Source organism: Zootoca vivipara, chromosome 2 (assembly GCF_965207765.1).
Source record: "Zootoca vivipara chromosome 2, rZooViv2.hap1.1, whole genome shotgun sequence".
NCBI classification, from domain to species: domain Eukaryota; kingdom Metazoa; phylum Chordata; class Lepidosauria; order Squamata; family Lacertidae; genus Zootoca; species Zootoca vivipara.
The window spans coordinates 70761563-70783049 of record NC_142584.1 but is presented as its reverse complement, the minus strand read 5'-3'; the positions used below and the strand labels follow the sequence as shown (position 1 = coordinate 70783049).

General features: G+C 42.6%; 1 protein-coding gene across 4 annotated transcripts in view; it reads right to left on the bottom strand.

Moving 5' to 3' along the window:
* The window catches only part of TEX264 (testis expressed 264, ER-phagy receptor), a 151718-nt gene that overhangs the window by 90757 nt on the left and 39474 nt on the right, over positions 1–21487 (bottom strand). For all 4 annotated transcript variants that reach the window (XM_035106078.3, XM_060271521.2, XM_088662196.1 and 1 more), the window contains exon 4: positions 17119–17340. In XM_035106078.3, the coding sequence (XP_034961969.1) occupies positions 17119–17340 (222 nt within the window). The remainder of the gene's footprint in view (positions 1–17118; positions 17341–21487) is intronic.

The following is a 21487-nucleotide window of genomic DNA, read 5'->3' as shown; positions in this document are numbered from 1 at the left end:
GAGCTCTCTCTCTCTCTCTCTCTCTCTCTCAAGCATAATAATCAGGACTTTGGTACTGCTTCAGTGCATACAGCACACCAGTTATAAGTAATATATCAACATTTCCTACCCAACTCATTGAGACAGGGGACACAGAGTTGTTCCCCAAGAGATGCTATGAAAATGCCATATCTTCTCCATAATGTCCCTAGTGGTCTGCTCCATGGCCCAGTCGCCAAAAGAAAGCAACATGGCCAGATCAGCTCTTCCTTGTCAAAAGACATACTTTAAAAAGGAAAACAAGCAAAACAATTCCATAAGGACCTCCCAACGTCTGCCTGGTGGTCTCTAGAGCTCTCTAAACTGAAAGTTCTATTAATCTGCAAAATGTGCCACTTGATTTTTAATTTGTGATACACAAACTGTGGAGCCATTAGGAGAGAACAGCAATGTAATTATTTTAACATGATTTACATGTGGAAAATAAAAACAATTGTAGTGGATACCTCTAGTGGCCACAGAAGTCAAAATTAGATTCTCTACACAAGTCACGTTAAATTCTCTTAAGACCATCTATATTATCATTGAAATGCTTCACACTAGATTCTGCACCTGGCATTTTCCACTGTTAACCAGACACCAATCAAGATGTTGCTTTTGCCCATAAAGTCCTGAATGCCCTCAGACAAATATATCCAGGGAACATTTTCTTTCCCCATTTTGCTTTGGTTAAGCTGTTTTATTTTATCCATTCCAATTCAGCAAAAAAGAATGTGACTAATAGAAAATTAAGTTATTAATTGGCTTAAAGTATAATACCATTCAAATTCAAATTAATGACAAGTCACAAGCAACATTCCTTAATCCTTTCAGCACTTGGGAGACAACTATTCACTGTTCCATTTTGATTAGTATTGAATATAAACTTCACCCCATTCAACTTCTGTCCCAATAATGCTTTCTTATCTAGCCCACCTACTCCTCTTTCTTATACATTCCCTATTATATGGGTGTAACTATAACTAAATATTCAAGGACAAAGACTTTGGAAGCATGTGGCTCCCTAATTGAGGACTTAGGCTTGCCCAAAAGTGACATGATCATGAGTTCCACACCAGAGTTTATTCTCACCTTAAAACTTCAAGGGTGAAAGAGCCTTTTCACAAGAACTGGCATTAAACTAGTCAAATATAAGGCAGATAGTTTAAAACAACCTTTCTAGCCTGGTGAACTCCAGATATTTTGAATTACAACCCCCATCATCCCAAAACCTCTGGAGGGCACGAGGTTAGGGGAAACTGATTTAGAACATCTGCTTCTTGGTCACTCTGCACTTCCTCCCTGAAGGTTCCCCCACATCCAACCTGTTTTTTTCTTTGGAATAGTTTTCAATATTTGATAACTTTTTTATTTATTACAGTTATACAAACATATTTTCTCCCTTGGGACTCCTGAGCACTTTATAGGCAGAGGGCCTTCTCGGTAGTGGCACCCACCCTGTGGAATGCCCTCCCACTAGAGGTCAAAGAGAACAATTACCAGACCTTTAGAAGGCATCTCAAGGCAGCCCTGTTTAGGGAAGCTTTTAATGTTTGATGTATTTCTGTATTTTAGAATTTGTTTTTTTGGAAGCCGCCCAGAGTGGCTGGGGGAACCCGGCCAGATGGGCGGGGTATAAATAATAAATTTATTATTATTATTATTATTATTATTATTATTATTATTATTATTATTATATAATCTCCACATTTAAAAAAGCAATAGGCACCATCATTAGAATAAATTAAGAACACAGCATCATAGAAGCAGCAAATTAATCAAATCAATTTAAATCCAATTTCCATGACAGTACAGCATTGTAGGCTGTGTTAATTCATCCAAAATAAGTATTTAGTCCATCAATCCAAAATAATTATTTCATATTTAGTGGAAGTGTCATTAATCTGGCCCAATTTTTTGATATGTGACAGCATCAAAGAGGTCTGGCTAGCTTAGATGACCCCAGGCATCCTATAACAGTTATAGAATAACCCATTTACAGTGGGACTGCAAAAAGTAAATAATAAAAAAAGAGAATTCCAATTTTAAAAGTATGCCAGGGTTTGGCTAGTTTTTTTCTCATGTTCCTTTCAAAAGGAAACTAAACTCAAAAAAAGTCCTGTTCCCATGCAACTTCTCACTGCTTAAAGAAGTACAATGAGCACAACATTTAAAAGAATAATAGAATTTTAAAGTTGGAAGGGTCATCTAGCCCAATGCCCTGCAATGAAGGAATGTCAACTAAAGCATTCATGGCAGATGGCCACCCAGCCTCTGCTTAAAAACTTCCAAGGAAAGAGAGTTCACCACCTCTCATGGGAGTCTGTTCCACCGCCAAACAGCTCTTATTATTATTCCTAACTTTTAGTCAGAAGCTCCTTTCTTGTAACTTGAATCCATTGGTTTGGGTCCTACCCTCTGGAGCAGGAGAAGACAAGTTTGTTCCATCCTCCATGTGACATCCCTTTAGATATTTGACATTGTCTATCCTATCTCTTCTCAATCTCCTCTTTACAAGGCTAAACAAACCCAATTCCCTCAACTGCTCCTCATACGGCTTGGTTTCTAGACCCATTATCATGTTGGTTGCCCTTCTCTGTAGACAGTCTAGTTCATCAATATCCTTCTTAAATTGTGGTGCCCAGAACTGGGCACAGTACTCCAAGTGTGATCTGACCAAGGCAGAACAGAGTGGTACTATTACTTCCCTCTTGATGGCTCCCCAGTGTTGTAAACTAAGGCAGGGGGCACTTTTTGTATAAAGGGGTCCGTACATGCCTAGCAGTGTCTATGTTAAGAAAGGCTTCATTGTTGTTGTTGTTGTTGTTGTTTCCATTTCCAGTGGGCATGAGCAGGGCTTCCTGTACTGACATAGCACCCTGACATCTTGTACCATGCTGGTGCACAACACTTATGAATATGTAAAGTGCAGCTTTACAATATCAAGGAAGGCTTTCAAGTGTTGCAATAGAAGTCCATAATCTCCACCAAATCCGGATCCTTGTCCAACTCAGTTCCTCTTTGGGCATAATTTCAATCCTGCCATCAAATTCTGCTTCAAAGTGGAATTGGGTAAGCCCCCCCCCTCCACCCAAAAGCAGAACTGTCTGAGGTTTTCCTATCCTCTCTTCCCCCGCCCCCTCTCTTTCTGCCACAGACAGCGCTACAGTATGGTTCACCAGTTCCAACTCATGGATGCTTTTTTAAATTCCTGCAATAAAAAATGGACCAGCCTGGAGTCAGCTTTGATTGTGGAGACTGCATTAGTAACACCTGTCCTTCAATATGTGGCTTGGAACTTTGACATCCTCTACAAAGGGCAAAGACAGATGGACTTCTCAGCTAGAAAGCAATTAAAACACCCCTCAAGCTATCCAGTGTGCCACAGGACAGAAACCAGAGTCCTAAAGGCCTTCTAATGAAAACGGGGGGGGGGGTATTTTGTTTGGTGAAGATATTCATAAACTCAGCACACGTGCACACAGGTACTCACACTGAGACTGCCACAGAGGGATAATTAAACTGAGAACATGAGTGAACGCTCCCAGAAATGGCAGGTTACAGTTTAATAAGCAGCTCACAATGTCATTAAAATGCTCACCCTGGGAGAGCATCTTTAGAGAAGCTTTCATTTGCATTCCATGACCTGATATTCTGAGAACTTGGCAGACAGGAAGAAAGAGCTAGCTTTTGGAACTAACAGGATCCAAGGCGCCTATTCGCGTTTTCTCCCATCTTCAGTCCATACATCAGAATCTCAGTGCTTCTGAGGCAACACATCACTTTTGGCAATTGCAGAAATGCTGATTGGAATAACCAAGTACTGTACCTAGCACTCTCTAGGTACTGTACTAGGAAAACAGATATATATGATTGTGGAAAGAGCTCTTCTCATGACGATTTCTTGGGCTACCTATTTTCCACACATTTTTGTCCTGACCAGCTTCACCACCCTGAGCAAAAGAACCACCAGCAAGCTGGAAAGTAGGCAAATATAACAGACAATGCATGGAAAACCTGTGACCTTTCACTTGGAAGACAACCCTAAAATGCCTCTTAACTGTAACTGTAACAGGAAAGTGATAAACTGGGATTCAGGAGTCCTGTCAGCAGATGCCCTGTACAAGGCCTTCTACTTGTGCAACAGGTTTTCTTCCCTCCCCCTGCAAGCCCTTCAGAATTGGCTCGGGGGCTGTCGAGAGAGGGAGAGGAGCTGTGAGTTGTTCGGTCAAGCAAGCTGAAATACCTGCCGTGGCAGAACAATTGTCTTAGTGCAACATTAAACTCATTTCACAGTAAGGCAGAATATACAGGCTTCAGTCCATTGTGGCATCAATAATCCAGCAGCCACTTTCTTCTCATTCCTCCCTGTAGGAGTACAAATCCCAAACTCTAACTCATAAATGAAAGTTATGCCTGCATACACACTATACTGGGAACTGTAGTTTGTTAAGGGCCCCAGGAACTGTAGCTCTGTGAGATGTAAACTACATTTCCTATGATTTTTTCAGGGGGAGGGGAAGTGTTAAAAGTGCTTTAGATGTATGGTGTGTGTGCAGCCTGTACTTACCTTGCTGCAAATACAAAGAATTGCCTAGCAACCAGCTGGCCCATACTTCAGCCTAAACAATTTACTTTCTCGAGGCTGTTGTGAAGGAAAGTTCCGCAGCAGTTGAAGTACCACTTGCCTTACACATTCACATTTGGAGGGGTTCAAGTAAACAGGTGAAGGACTTGCCAAGCACAAATACAGACACCTATGCTAGAAAGGGCAAGCAGCACAGGACCAAGAAACTATCTGCAAGCCAATTAGAGCAGGTAGCTCAGAATGAGAGGCTCAAAATAGATGTTGCAAAAGGTGGGAGAGGGAAGTCAGATGAAAGAGAGCAGTACTGAATTTTTCCACACATTTCCTGTCATTTGTTGGGTTTCAGGCTCATAAATAAGTAATGCTAAAATTACCAAAGGAAACTGGACATCAGTAATTCATAAGTTTCATTCCTGCTTGGCTGCAGAATGGCCAAAGTGAGTCTTGTCCTACGTACCTCTCTGTAAGCCAGTTTCCTCTTATAAAAATCAAATAAACACATTTTATATCTTACCCTTTATGAATGGCTTAGGGCAGGTTTTAACATGCTTATGATGAAAAAATAAAAACAGAGTCTAAAAAACATAAACTGTAAACTATCAAATATCACAAAAACAGACCTTATTATAACCCCAACCAATTCTCCGTGCCTCCCGTCCCAATCTGATAATAAATGCAGTTGCTAAAAGCTAGCAAAAATAGAATTGCTTTATAATTTGTTTGGAAGATGCTCCGAGTTGGGCTTTAATGAATCTCCAAGGATAGAAAGTGAGTGTCATGGAGTTGCTGTCAGTCATCCCTCGAGATTTTAAAGTGACAGAGGGGAAGTAGTAATTTGTTAGATATGAGGTACCAAAAAGCAAAGTATCACCAGGTCCTGCAAGCAGGTCATCAACACCTCATGATCAGTAATATCAAAAGGCACTGAAATATCCAATGGGGTCCATAGGACATTATTTACCCGGTTCATCTCTAGGACCAAATAGTTGATCAGAGCTAGAAAAGAAATCCTCAAGTCGTGCTCGCTTCGGCAGCACATATACTAGAAATCCTCAAGTCATACCTGGACCAGACTAACAGTTTTACAGAAAATTGGTAGCATCTTGGGGGGTCTGAAGTTACAGTGACCAGCACAAGAGGACTGAAATAGGGCAGTGATTATTCCTCAATGGTGCCACACAATCAACCCAAATAATCCCCATTCATGGGCGAAGCTAGGGGGGGGGACAGCTGCCCCAAATCAATAAAAATACACAGCTAACTGAGGTTCTGCACCCTCCCCACCCCACCCCTGCTTTAAAGCTCTGCGTCAAAACGGGGCAAAAGGTAAGTGTGTATAAGCCCTCAGTCTGGTAGTGCTGATGGAAGAGCTGGGTGACCTCCCCCCCCCCCACTTTGACAAACTTCCCAGAGCAAGGGAAAACAGCAGCTCCAGAAACTTTTTATCGGCTGATGGCACCAGACTGGTCTTCTGCAGTCATCTGATTTTCCAGGCCAAGAGAATTATAGATCCACAAATGAATGCCACAGCTGAAATTGTCTATAAGAACTGTCTATGCATTCCCTCATATGACCAACAGCCACTAAGAAGGAAGAAGTCTATGTCCAATCCAAAGGCCTCTTTGTTTAAGTCTTGAAATGTCTGACAGTCTAAACGCCTTTGAAAGTCCTTCCCTGGAATTTCCAAGCTTGCAATTTGTATGCTCCTTATCCACTTCAGCTCCTCTGCTGGCTTAGGTTTCACATCTTTTTTATCCTCCATTCTCTCTTACTAAGCCCTTTTGCTGGTTTGTTGTTCTGTTTAAAAAAGACACTTCCCATCCCCTTGCCATCTTGCTGCTCATATCGTGCTGCCCTCAGTCATCATCTCCATTCTCCACCATTCCACCTTAAGCTCTCTCTTATTCTTTTGTCTGTTGTTCCATCTCTTTCCATTTTTAAATAGGCTGCTAAGTTGCTTGCCTAGGAAGAGAGGTGATCCATTTGAACCAAATCCTTCTCTCTCTCTCTCTCTCTAAAAAAAGGGGGGGGAACCAGAATCTTCATTTCATCTACAACACGGAGACCCTTTGAAGCGACTTTTTTTTTTATAAGCCCGTTTGCCTGCTCGGTGCATCCCGCAGGGACAAAGCAGCAGAAAGGGGGTCTCCTTCGCTCAGCTCGCCTGACCTACGACTCTCATTAAGAGAATCTTTTCAAACCAGACACTGCAAAAATGTCTTGCTTGCACCTCAGTTGCTTGGGGGAGGCGGAGGGGAGCTATTTGGAGAAGCTGTCTCCATGGCAACACATATTCCCATCAGAAAATGTGCACAGGTCACCTGTTTCTGTGAAAGTTTCTCTCTTGTTTTCTTTCCCTGTCTCTCCAACAGGTGCCAGGGGAGCAGATGCTGTTTGCCACTGCAGCCAGGAGGAGATGTGAGAACATCCCTGATTTGGGAGCAATGGCTCAGGAAGTCCATCCCCGCCCCACCCCCAACCCCGGCTGTGAAGTCGGCAAATGTCTACTCTGGTATGTGAACAGTAACGAAATACAGAGTTCCCAGTGCTCCATATTGTGGGAGGGAAACAAGAACCTGACACTTCTGAGGGCTCAGGTGCAAACTTGAGTGAAAGGGGCAGCCGAGTGACAAGCCTGGTCTCCAGGTGCTATTCATGTCAAACCTGCCATTGTGAAAAGCAGTTCAAGGATATGGGGAGAAGGAGTTTCAAGAGAGGAGCATGAAACATTGGCAGAATTTGCTTTGCAAGGAAACCAAACTGTAGGTTTAGACAGTTCTGCTAAAATGGCTTTCACCCTCTTCCTCCAAGCAACGGAGGTGAGACCCACCTAGGGAAGTTTGAAATGTTTTTGCTTATTTGTGGTATACTGTATAGCTCTGATGACTGCAAAAATTGCTCTCCTATAACACCCTAGGTCAGGCATCCCCAAACGTCAGCCCTCCAGATGTTTTGGACTCCAATTCCCATCCTCCCCGACCACTGGTCCTGCTAACTAGGGATCATGGGAGTTGTAGGCCAAAACATCTGGAGGGCTGCAGTTTGGGGGTGCCTGTCCTAGGTGTTCTTACACAAAATGGTACAAGGTGCATAGTACTGATAATGCATCATTTCCAGGGCTCCACAGCTGTATCTGCAGGCAATCAAGGCCAGGAGACAGACACACTGTTGATGTGGGCCTCAGTTCATGAAGGTTTATCCTATATAATAAAGTCCAAGTGTCTCTGCATCCAGTCCCTGTGTCCGTGGGTTTGCGCTACTGCGCATGTGCCCCACGGGCAGCCGTTGGGACTTGGAGCGCAGAGACACGAGGCATTCGGCTCCCTCCCTCCCTCAGTTCAGTCAATCAGTCCGTCAGTGCTTGAGAGTCGTGTGTTGTTCGTTGGCGGCAGCAGCGGCAGAGCAGGATGGGATGGAGGGTCCCGCCGCCTCGCCTGCTCTCTCTGGAATGTACTGGGGGGCGGCTGCTGAGTGGGAGCAAGGACTCTATGGGCTCAGGCAGTGCCACTGCTGCCACTGAGGAAAGGTGAGGAGGGAAGCCGCGGTGCTGGCGGGCGGGTTGCGGGGTGGGGGTGTTAAAAGCCGGTGAGGGGATGAAGAGAGGCCAAAGAAGTGCCGGGGCTTGGGGGGGAACGCGCCCGCCCGCCCGCGCGAGCCAGCAAGCGACAGGCGCACGCGTGGCTCCGCTCGCAAGGGTTTTTACAAATGTTTGACAACATATGTTCTAGCGCCCATTTATTTAACGGGCTCAATGACACTAGTGCTATAATAAACAAGTTAGCCTTTATGGTGGGCACAAGACTCTTTATTGCTTTTGCCATGATATTGGAATTAAAAAATCTAGCGATGGAGCAATTCTGAGTGCACTGGCCTTGTGAGAGTCCTCGACTCAAGAAAAATAAAAAGGGAAGCAAGCAAGTAGGCAAAGAGGTCTGTATAACTGTAAAAGAAGGTCTTACCTGGGCTGAAAACAGATCCCAAAAAGAAAAGAAAAGCAGCCCAGACCAAGGCGCTCTTGCTATCATCTCTTGACGAGATTCCAAACAGCTCTTTTTATTATTACTGAATTGCAAACTACCTCAAATGTCACAGCAGAAAGGCAGTATATCAAAGCAACTCCAAAAAGCCAGTCTAATTTTGGAGAGTTACTGTAATATAGTGCCTAGACAAGTGTTACAGGTACTGGAAGTATGTAGCACACCCCTGGAAATAACCTATGGGCCTAGGACAACATGCCTGACCCCTCCTCAGTTCAGTAAGACAAAAGACAAAAAAACTACACCAAGGCATGTGGCAGGGTTGCATATGCACTTTCTCATACTTTATACTTGACTCAAAGACAAACTCTTGCCAGAAAGGCTGGCCACAATGGAGTTGAGAAACTGAAGACAGAAGTGCAGAAGACAGAAGGTTCTGATCTGTTGACTGATGACCAATCTCCCACTAATTAATACCAGGTCTGTCCAACCCAGCTACTTCAAGCTGTCTGGCAATGACAGGAGGCCGTGTTGCACACCCCTATACCTTTACATCTGAAGGCAGCCCTGTTTAGGGAAGTTTTTAATGACTGCTGTTTTAATGTACTGTATTTTTAATCTCTTGTTGGAAGCTGCCCAGAGTGGCTAGGGAAATCCAGCCAGATGGGCAGGGTGTAAGTAATAAATAATTTATTATTATTATTATTATTATTATTATTATTATTATTATTAGGTTGAAAAGTGGTTGAAGCACACACTGATTGGATAGCTCACCAAACCAAGTCCAAACTTCAGACCATTCAAACAACTTGAGTCCCTCTATAGAATAGAGAGAATTTACCAGTACTTTTTTAGGATTATGGTTCTAGGAGCCTCAGCAGCTAGAGACCTTGTATTTTTCCAGCTCTAGACGTACATTAAGGAAATCAATAAAAGGTAAGGAAGAGCATGCCTCTAAAAAGAACAGGTAGTTCTGATAGCAGTCCCTTAGTAATTAATCTGTGTTCTGCTCATTTGCCTCTGGTTTTGGTTAGAATCACAACTCTCAGATCCACAGGCACGTACCTAACTCTTTCTTCCTCAAGTATTATCATTTCAAATTTCTGAATTTCAACTCCATATTTGTAAAAATGGAAAGTTTTCCGTCTGCTTTGAGATTTACTTTTAAATAGGGTCAACTGGAAGACCCCCAAACCTATAACTGACTAACCCTCTAATATGCCCCATAACCAAGTTACATTACCTCAATAACCTCATTCACAGAAACTCCATGACTGAAATCTGCAATAAAAATATCCTGTTTCAAGTTCCCAAGAGAGGCACACACACAAAGCAATCATAAATTTGATGCACATTTGCCCAATATTTCTATCTCACTAGGTTGAAAAAGTAAAGTTTCAGCTTTGGATAAATCTCTGTTCTTCATTCAGTTTGAAAAATATAAGCACCAAGGATTTTGGATGTATTTATTTTTTAAACCAGAAAGGCAGCTCTCATTAAAAAGCTACCAGGTGTTCCCAGCACTATCTGTAGCTCCTTTTTTAGCTTTAATGATTTGACTGCTTATGTTACAGATGCACTCTCCAGGACCTTTCCTGGAGCATCCAAATGTCATCTCTGCACCATAAAGCAAGTGTAAATTTGGTAAATCTGACGTTGCTATTAAAAACGTAGACTTGCACACAAAGTGCACACTTAATAGCACTGGTTTCCTTACTCACTTTCTACTGCCCATATTATCAGCGCAAGCTTCAACAAGGCTTGTGCATTTACCCATAAGTTGGGGGCAAAGGAAACTACCGGTAGTGTGCAAATGCTGAACAATGGGCATTTGCACACAGCTATTTATTAGGGAAATGGTGCTGCCCATAGACACAAATTTAGGCAATACCATCCCCATGAAAATGCCATTCCACATTCCCCCCCTTTAATCCTGGGGGGGTGTTATTGCGGAAACATTAATTCCAGATTAAACGGGGGGATGTTGCATGTATATTGCCCAAAATATGCATGCATGATAGGCACTGAGGGCCCCTCCAAATGTCTTTTTTACTTCACATTCAATTATCTGTGTGCATGATGATATCAGGTCTATCATGCTTAAGTTTTATGATGGTCACACCACTTCATTTCCAATCAGTAAATATCTCATAATGAGTGTTAGAAACTGGGATACAAAAGTTAGGAGCCACATTGCTCCTGGGACTTGGATTGTAGGCGCAAAAACAGAATGTCTAGTCACCACTTTTTTATTTATATAGAGATTTCTTTTTTAAAGACACTATAGATTTTCTGTTTTAAAAACCAGATTTTGGCTCAAATTTAATCCAGACATGTTTAGTAACGTGAAAGAAATAATAGTTTAGCAGGGATTTTTTTTATACAACTATGTGAGTGTCATAGCTACCTGGCAGGAGCGACAGGGGGAAATCCCATAATGAAGGCTCTGTCATTTCCAACAGTCTATCCATCACTTTCCTTACAGGAACATTTGTGGAAAACAACCTGCTATAAGAGATGCAAGAGATTCCTTTCAAACAATGATGAGTTGGGATGGGGAAGATACTACAACAGGAAGCACAAAGCACTGGTGCTTCCTGGTGCTTCTGCAGGTCCTCTTTGAAGGCAGTCGAAGAAGAAGAAGAAGAAGAAGAAGAAGAAGAAGAAGAAGAAGAAGAAGAAGAAGAAGAAGAAGAAGAAGAAGAAGAAGAAGAAGAAGAAGAAGAAGAAGAAGAAGAAGAAGAAGAAGAAGAAGAAGAAGAAGCTTCTTTTGCTGTTGCTCTGCTGGGCGAATCAGGTGTTTTGTGGTGTAGAGCGGTAGCACCTCTTCTGCTGCCGCTCTGCCCGGCGGACAAACAGACTGCAGTCGGGCATATGGAGAGATCCTAGACGCAGAGGTGGCACCCAGACATCTCCACCCAGTCGCCAAAGGTGGGTTGCCAATGCGACTGGAACAATGGGAGTATCAAACCCAGATCATGTCTTGCTGAGGTCCCATAGCTTTTTACAGCACAAATGGTCTAGTTTATTTTGGTCCCCCTTTTGTTGCACTACATCCCCAGCAATAAAGTGATAGTATTGGGGAAGCATCACAGAACAAACTAAAGCAAACTAAATCCTTTGATAATGCACTATTATTATGTGAATGACATTGCAAATACACCTGCAATACAGCACCAGTATGGAGGAATCCTGACTCCACTATGAACTGCTGTGTCAAAGCAGCCTACATACACCCTACTGTACCTTGAACCTAGTTGATTTCAAAGCATTCCACCAGGCTGCAATTGTTGCAGAGAAACGACATTTCATAAATAAGTTTCCTGTACAAATGAACAAAAATATTTGCAAACTGGTTGCTTCAGTGTCATAGCAAGGTGAGTACAACTGCATGTCTACCTCTTTTTTTTAACCAGTTCTGGTCCTCAAAGAAGTATCTTGGACTCAATGCACTTTCTATTTGTCCATATTTCGCAGACATCACATGTATGTGACTTAACATATAACCAGCTATGGTAGTCCATCTCTGCTCAAAAGGAAAGGAAACAGGAAGAGTGCTCATTTGAAGTAGATATAATAATAATAATAATAATAATAATAATAATAATAATAATAATAATAATTTATTATTTATACCCCGCCCATCTGGCTGGGTTTCCCCAGCCACTCTGGGCGGCTTCCAAAAGAAAAATAAACACAATAATCTATTAAACATTATATAAGTGTTGGTATATACCACATACCAACACTTCTTCATTCACGGTCTACCTTTATTACATCAAGCAGCTATAAAGTACATTGCAATCCATAGAGGTTTCCAAGTTTGACTGTTCTTTTGTCTTCTCCTCAAGATCGCCTGCATTCTAAGCAACTAGGGCAGGGTTGGGGAAGAGATAAAATTCCAGAGAATGGGGATGACCTACATGAAAACTGAATTGAATTGCACTGTCCTTTGGCTTTTAAACAGTCTCTCCCTTCTGAACTAAATAACGCTCTTGCAGGTTATGTCCATTCAGCTACGCTTCCTTATCAGAGATGGGAAATAAACAAGATAACTGAATGGCAGTCTTTCCAAAGAGTGTTCTTTGCTGGTTCGCAATAGGGCAGACAAAAAAAGCACGTAAAGCTGTCAATTCTGATGAAGGAAAACTCTCACACAGGGTGCTAGGAAACAGTAGCAAATGTTTTAGCAGGAGTCAGATAAGATTGTAGGGATGTGCTTTTTAGAGGTAAAAGTTGGTGATAGGGAATTAGTTTGACAGGAGATGGGAATCAGTTGTGCTCTATTATATAGGAGATTTATGAATGGAAACATTTGTCATGTACAAAAGGTACATGGGAACCTAAATGCATTCCCTTCAAAATCACATGCCCCCCCCCCCTCTCCTTCTAGGCAAGATTGTTGCTGTGAAATTGCCATGTCTCCTTTGTGCAATTTTTGGGGGAGTCCAGACAACTTCATAAGCCAATTGCAATCCTCCCATGTTTTCTTACCTTCCTCTACCTTTCTTTAAAAAAACAAACAAACAAACAAAAACACAGAAAATCTGCTAAGGAGGGGAAGGACAGAATAGCAGTTCAATATATTTGCAGGTATAGACAGTAAAATGTGTGATGGAGGCAGAGTGAGAAGAAATGTTCCCGGGGGAGGTAGATGACATGTTGGGACAGCCTCTCCTCCTCAGCCGCTTGCCATGAATTTCTGGTTTCAGAGCTGTTTCACATCCTGCACCATAAGTCCTTTTTCTCCTGATCTACCAGCTCTCTGCCTTAATTAATTGCTTCCTGTAATGAGGTTTCCTCAACCCACACAGTTCAAATAGTTATTTAATTAGTAGATTACTTTGAAAACATCAGTGCTTACTTCCAAGTACAGATGTGCACGTGGCTCTGACCCAAACCCTGTAAGGCTGCAATCTATTCACCCTGGACTGCAGTCGAGTACAATTTGTTTTTAATGCAATTATACTACAGTAGAATGACACAACTAACAAGGAAAAATCAAGCCTGTAAAATTTCTATCCATATTGTAACACTGACTGCATCAGGATATCTGATTAGGTCCCATTGTGAAATTAATTACACTGGAGAAGGGCATTTCCAGGTGAAATCCATGGGACCTACAGCCCAATCCATAATCATGTTAACGCAGAATATAAGTTGCAACCCTCTTGCCCTTAGCTGCAGGCATTGTCTTTTTTAAAAAAAAAATACAACTTTTTAAAGTTTTTGCAATTTCACTGCTTCAATAACTGCATACGTGTACACAGGTACCGTGTTTCCCCTTTTTTAAGACACCGTCTTATAACTTTTTTCCCTCAAAAAAACACACAGTGGCTTATTTTCAGGGGGTGTCTTTTTTTAAAAAAAGTGCTGGTACAACTGGGACCCACTGGCTCAGGACGCTCGGTGCTCTCTTCTGCGCGCTGCTGGGCGCGTTGTTGGCGCTGCCAGTTCCGAGCGCCTGCAGGGTGGGGTGGGGGTGGCAGTGCTTTAAACCCCCAACCCTTTAGAAAGCAATGGAAGTTATGGACCGTAACAATCCTTAAGAGGCGCAGGTCTTAAAAAACCCCTGGTATCACCCTTGAAGCACAGCCTTCCAAAGTCAGGGGGGAAGAGGTCTGTTTAGACAAAGGAAAGGATCGGGGGTGATTCTGCGCCCTGGGACCCACAGAACTACTTTAAAAATCCCAACCTGGGGGGGGGTCAAATAGTGAAGCCCCATAGCCCTGTAGCAACAGAAGGCACATTCTGAAGCACCCGAGCTGTTCGGTTCCATAAAAAATCCAGGAATTGTAAAATTAACAACAATAATGGGGGGGCACTCTATCCAAAGAGTTAAGAAGGAATGGGAAAGTGTTGAGTTATATATGGAAAAATATGGAAAGGAAAGTTAGTTAAAGATAAAAAATAAATAATTATCGCAAGGGAAAAATAACATCATAAAGGGTAATAATATTAAATATAAAATAGACAACACAACAGAAAAAGCAAGTATATGACTAAATGAGATCGCACAGGAGTGAGGGAAGTGGGGAGAGAGGGAGGGGGGTAAGGAATGGAAGGAGGCAATGGTTGGAGGAGGGTATAGGGGGATGAATTAAAGGAAAATTAAGACTGAGAGGCGCATGGTTTTTGTTTTTTAAAGATGCAAAGGCTTGCAATCAGCCAAAGTATAGAGCCCAACTTCCAGGAGACTGCGATCTACTTGCGGATTTATAAACTGGAGGTGATCTACCCCCGTTTTATTGGTGTTCAGGTCAGAGTTGTTTTTAGAGAGAGGAAATATCCCATTTTTGAGGTTAAAGTAAAAGTTCCTGACCTTTTTTTTATAATGAGGAAATGCTGCTAAAACTCCGTTCTTCATTCCACGAAGGGGAGAGGGGGCGGGGCCGGGTGCTCAAAGACAAAAGAAATGGAAAAGGAGATAGCGATCAACTGCAGCCTCCTGCAGCCGCCGGGAGAGGCAGGGGCTGCAGCCGAGTGCTGCTTCGCAAACAAACGGGGGAAAGTGCTTAGAACCCAGAGAATCCAGCTGAAAAACACGAAGCAGCAACAGCAATTGCACACACACCATCCCAAGCCAGCACAGTAACCAAGTCCCAAAAGCAAGAAAGGACTCAGCAAACACTGCTGCGGCCGGCGTTGCTGCTGCTGACTCGGGGAGCTCAGTGCTCTCTTACGCACAGCGCCTATCACTATGGCTTATTTTCGGGGTACGGTTTATATTTCTCAAATGCTTAGAAATGCTGCTATGGCTTATTTTATGACTATGCCTTAAAAAGGGGGAAACACGGTACAAATACAAAATAAGGGGCTAAAATGCCACTGAGATGCATCTGCTTCAAAATGTCAGGAGAAGAGAAAGTGACAAATGAGGGGAAAGGGGAGGAAACCACACTTCTCACAAAGCTTTGTCTTGCTTGCCCATAGTGACATGCATACATGCCCCCAAAAAGGATAGACCCCTGAAGTGTGGATGGCTAATGCAACCCTGCTTGCAGTTTACAGCACTAGGGGCCCTCCATCTATAACAGTGGTTCTCAAAGGGAAGTGGATGGAGTGGATGGCAAGTGTGGCAGGAAGATTCAAGAACAATCAAATAAACACGTAAACATTTCAGCATAGCCAGGGCCAGCTCTAGGTAGAGTCCCGGTGGCGCGGGGTGCCAGGGCACCGGGCCGGTAGGCTGGGCGCTGCATGGCAAAGCCACACGGAAGCCATGCTGCGCCCTGCAAGGGCGGGGGCGCCGGAGTGATTTCTGCCCCTCAGCGCCAGGGCGCGCGACCTGCTCGAGACTGCCCTGGGCATAGCATGGCATGGCATGGCATGGCATGGCATAGCATACTTTCTGGATGTCCCAAGATAATATTATAAAGTAATTATGTTCTATGTTATAGATTAAGCACTGCTAGGAGTTGTTGTTGTTTTTCTAACATATTTATTATTAATCAAAAAGTTGGTGTGGCATGAGCAAGTGTTTATTCTGAATGTGTGGCTCAAAGAAACGAATTTGAGAAGCAAATTGAGAAGCCCACTCATTCATTCATACATACATACATAAACACAAAATTGGCATTCTCTGAGAAAATATCTATGAGGCCAAGAAACTTTTAGTTTCAAACATATTTAGCAAAAAAATCATCCCAGTCCTTTTGGGATGGTAAGAAAGTGTATTCCACTGGTACACATGAAGAAGATTACAAGCAAAAAAACCCCATATTTTCATCATAACAGTGAATATTTCAAAACCTTGTGCAGAACTTTATACCAGGGATGGGAAAATGGATCTGGTCTGTGGGCTGGATCCCTATCTCTCCAACATCCTCTGGGTCAAAGTTGACAGGGGGGTAGGGCTGCCTACTTGTCAATCACCTGGTGTCAGAATAATATTAGGTGATCCACGACATGGCACTTTAAAGTCTCCAATTGTTGAGTCTTCAAACCATTGCGCAGAGCTTCCTGCAAGTACAAATCATCAGTTGATTGGAAATGCTTACGGAGTGCCCTGTACAACACTTTGAAGTCCTTAAAATCAGATAACAGTCAGGGCTGCAAAGTGCTATGCACAGCCCTCTGAAAGCACTGCCCATCTGCTGATCATCAGTGAAAGAAAAGAAAAGAAAAGAAAAGAAAAGCCATGCAGATCACTTATTGGCTCAGCCATGACCTTACTGGACCTATTTATGACATAATAAATGTCATCAAGTTTACGGCAGGTGGGATTGGTTTCTTGTGGACAAAATGGGGAGGCCTGTCAGACCTAATTAGGCCCAACGGTCAAAGATTCCCCACCACTACTTCATACACGCCACTGATCCCGAAAGATAACTGTTGTTTTTGCAAAGTCTAAAGGAAAGACGGTATCACAGGTAAATAATACTTAACAACCAGCAACGGCAAAAGGATTCAGGCTGCATGATTAATTGGAAATATATGATGTAAGATAATGTGTATCACCTTCACAAGGCAAAAGTAGGAGAGGCTTTAACTAGCAGGCTTAAAACAGAAGATTTGTTACATAGGATCACTCACCTTGATGTATACGTCAAGGGCTGTGTGGACACGGTTCACTGCCAGATGGATGGACAGTGGAGTCGTGTAGGGAAAAGTTGCCATGACAACATGGCTAGGGGCTGGGAAGTTGATGATCTTGAAACCATACTTCAGAAACATGCGCACCACTTCCTCAGATGGCTTCGCTTCTCCTTCACTCAAGATGCTACCCACAAGATAGCGGCATTTCTCCGGATCCACCTTCAAAGAGAAGTACGGGCTGGCATTAGAACACAAAGGGTTTCAAAGGGCTCATGATGCTGTGTTTAAAATAATGGAATAATACCAGTCTTATCATTTAGTGATCCTACCGGCAGCTTATGGCAGTGGTTCCCAAACAATGTTCTGGAGAGCCCTAGGGTCTCTCAAAAGCTTATTAGAAATGGCAAACATTTCCCAGCATGATAACTTGCCTACCGTTACTGATATTTATGTGCAGCCAAAGAAGAGTGCTGTACAAATTGACCCAGAGCCAAACAACACAGTTTTGAGAACCTTTAAGTCAAGATGGGACTCTGGGTGGTTTATTAAATTGTGCATGCAATTATTATATTTGCCTGAAAAGGGGTTTGTGGGGAAATTGCAGTCAAATATAACCAGCAAGCTTAGGGCTAGTTAATACAGTGGTGCCTTGCTAGACGAAATTAATTCATTCCACGGGTCAATTCGTGTAACGAATTTTTCGTCTAGTGAGTCCCGGTTTCCTATAGGAATGCATTGAAACTTAATCAATGCATTCCTATGGGCTCTGCGGGACTGGCGGGGGCATGGGATGGGGCTTCGGAGGTCTCCGAAGCCCTGTCCCATGCCGGCTGTGTGCAAGGCGGTGGCGGGGAGAAGCTCTCTTCTCCTGGCCGCCGCCTCACCTGCCTTCCCCGGCATGGGAAGGTCATACAAGCATGTGCCGGGTGCCTTTCTTCAAATACTAATAATCACAACATAAGCAGCCAGGTACACCTGGGGTTAGGAAAAAGGTTTCCAGGTTAGAAGGGATTATGTCAAAATAGGTTTGAGGGTTGTCACCACACATTTTTAGTCATAAAATCATGTGTTTCCATGTTTCATTTGCTCATAGGTAATTTTACGGTAGAGTAGATGTTATTTGTCCCCGAGCTTACAATTTTGGATTAGTGGATTCTCACGTGTAGCCACTGCTTATGGATTATATGCATTGTAAGGATTTCTGTGTAAACCTTATTTTTGGAGTCTATATGTATAAGTTAAATGAATGTCTATGAATCCAAAAGGCTGGCAGTATACTCTGTCTTGACAAAGAAATCAGACCAAATTTAAGGGTCAGATTCTGAAATATGACACATCTTTCACATCTGAGCAATAGAGAGAATAAGTGCCTCACAGCAACAACTATGCAAACTATGCACAACATAGACATTATCCGGTGGAAGGCTTCATTGACTTCTGTAGCAGATCATCTATTTGTTACTCAACAATGCCAATTGTAGGAAAGAGACCAATTAAAGCCAGTGCCAATTATCTGTCCATTATGAGTGAAGCAACAAGTGAGCAGCAGCAGCTGCTGCCACTGCCAATCCAAAGGTCTTACTGCTCTACCTGCTAGCCAAGGACCATGCTGTGACATTTTAAAAAATATATGCAGACAGACTTTTAAGGAATCTGCCAGCTGAATATTAAAAACAAACCCCTGACATTCTCAGGGCTGTCATCCAGGCCAGTGCTGCCATTTCTGCTGCGTGCTGTGAATGAGCTTTCCTTTTCATTTTACTTATTCAATGACAGGTATAGATCACCATGGTCTTGAAAGCATGTTTTAGATGTTTTTGATGCTTTCCTAAAGGCACTAAAGCCAAGCAAAAGGCCAAGCAGAGGAAGAAGATGCTGTTTGCCAGAGACCAATTCTCCTTACTAAATATGGATACATGTCAGTCAAATTAGGTCCCCCTTTTCCCACGTCAGCAATAAGTATGGAGTTAAAAAGACTGATAATGCCAAGGTACAGTTAAAATACATGGGGAGGCTTTGGGTGGCATTCGTTAAGCCTTTCTCAGAGCAGACTCATTAAAATTAATGACCATAACTAAGTTAGCTCTATTAATGTCCATAGGTCTACTCTGGGTAAAACTTAGATGAATAGCACAACTAATAATTACATACCCGAGGCCTGCAAGAGGGAGAAGATAATGTATCACATTTTGCCTTTTTTAACTTTCTGACACACTGAGGACTTTGAGGTCAAGCTGCAGATCGGTTGCCCTTTCCCTTCCTTTTAAAACCTTTTACCCTCCCCCTTCCTTATAGGACATATGGGTACAGTGGTACCTCGGTTTATGAACACAATTGGTTCCGGAAGTCTGTTCATAAACTGAAGCGAACTTTCCCATTGAAAGTAATGGAAAGTGGATTACTCTGTTCCAGACGGTCCGTGGAGTACTTAAACTGAAGCGTTCATAAACTGAAGCGAACTTTCCCATTGAAAGTAATGGAAAGTGGATTAATCCATTCCAGACGGGTCTGCAGAGTACTCAACCTGAAGCGTACTTAACCTGAAGCATGGGTGTAATTGGTTCCGGAAGTCTGTTCATAAACTGAAGCGTTCATAAACTGAAGCAAACTTTCCCATTGAAAGTAATGAAAAGTGAATTAATCCATTCCAGATGAGTCTGCGGCGTTCGTAAACCGAAAATTCGTAAACTGAGGTGTTCGTAAACCAAGGTTCCACTGTATTCCAAATGCGGTCACACCATAGATTTGTATAATATTCCAGATGCGGTCGCACCATAGATTTGTATAACAGTGTTATGATCTGGCCACTTCAGTTCCTTTCCTAACGATCCCTAGCATGGCATCTACCTTTTTCATGGCTGCTACATGTCAATATCTTCTATCTAGCTGTCTGCTATGACCTCAAGGTCTGGTTCCTGGTCTGGTTCCTGGTCCATCACTGCCAGTTCAGACCCCATGAGTATATATGTGAAATTAATACTTTAAATTTTAAACTCCAAAGCACAGCACCTCTTTACCTTGGCTTTTGAGGTTTATATTTTTAGGACCCACCTTACTTATGTGATTGTAAGATTGTTGTTGTTGTTGTTGTTTAGTCGTTTAGTCGTGTCCGACTCTTCGTGACCCCATGGACCATAGCACGCCAGGCACTCCTGTCCTGCACCGCCTCCCGCAGATTGTAAGATGCATTAAAATAATACAGTGGTGCCTCGCTAGACGAAATTAATTCGTTCCATGGGTCTTTTCTTAGCGAAAAAATTCATCTAGCGAATCCCATAGGAATGCATTGGATGTTTTTTTTAAAAAAATTGCCCATAGGAACGCATTAATTGAATTTCAATGCATTCCTATGGGAAACCGCGATTCGCTAGACAAATTTTTCGTAAAACGCATTCGTCTAGCGAGGCAAGCTCCACTCAAAAAATCCTTTCGTTAAGCGGAAATTTCGTTAAGCAGGGCATTCGTTAAGCAAGGCACCACTGTACTGTGTTTTAATGTTGTAAACCACCATGGGACCTTACGGTGAAGGGCGGGTAAATAATAATAATAAAGCCACCCACCATCTTCATTTTCTTAGTGTTATCTATATAAATAAGCATATGCAAAGTTTCTGCAGCTTTGTGGTATGGGCTTGTGCCTTAAATCCTTTAAGTACCGTACAGAGACACTCCTGTAGACCAATATGCACATCCAGAAAAACTCACTCAAAATCATGCTATCTGGCTTCAAGTTAGAAGAAAGAAGATTCCAACTAAACTTCAGGAAGAACTTTCTGACAATAAGAGCTGTTTTGACAGTTGAACAGACTCCCATGGAGACTCCCTTGGAGACTTTTAAGCAGCGGTTGGATGGCCATCTGTCATGGATGCTTTAGTTGGGATTCCTGCATTGCAGGGAGTTGGACTAGAAACCCTTGGGGTCCCTCCCAACTACAAATCTATGATTCTGTAAGTCCCTTCTTATAGTAGATACCTGCCTAGCTTCTGTTTACCTATAAGAGATGGCAATACTTATAGTACAGTACACAAACTTTGGAACTTTAAAAACAAGGTAAGAATCACTCCTCTAAATAGAGACTAGAACAAGTAACCAGTACAGAGAATGTTATCATCTGGATTACTGTTCAACCATCCAGACACTTTTGGAGCTGCTCCACACATTGCCTGTAACTGTTACAGTAGTGTCTTTTCAAGAAAGGGTACATCTGGTTAAAGACACTCCAAGGTACCAGATGCCCAGAACAAAACCTAATCTGACCTAGATATAAAATGCACTCCTTCACTCTGTTATATGAGCCAGACTGAACTGTGTTCCAACAAAGCAGTCTACCAAAAGATATAGTAGGATGATACAATAAAACACTCAA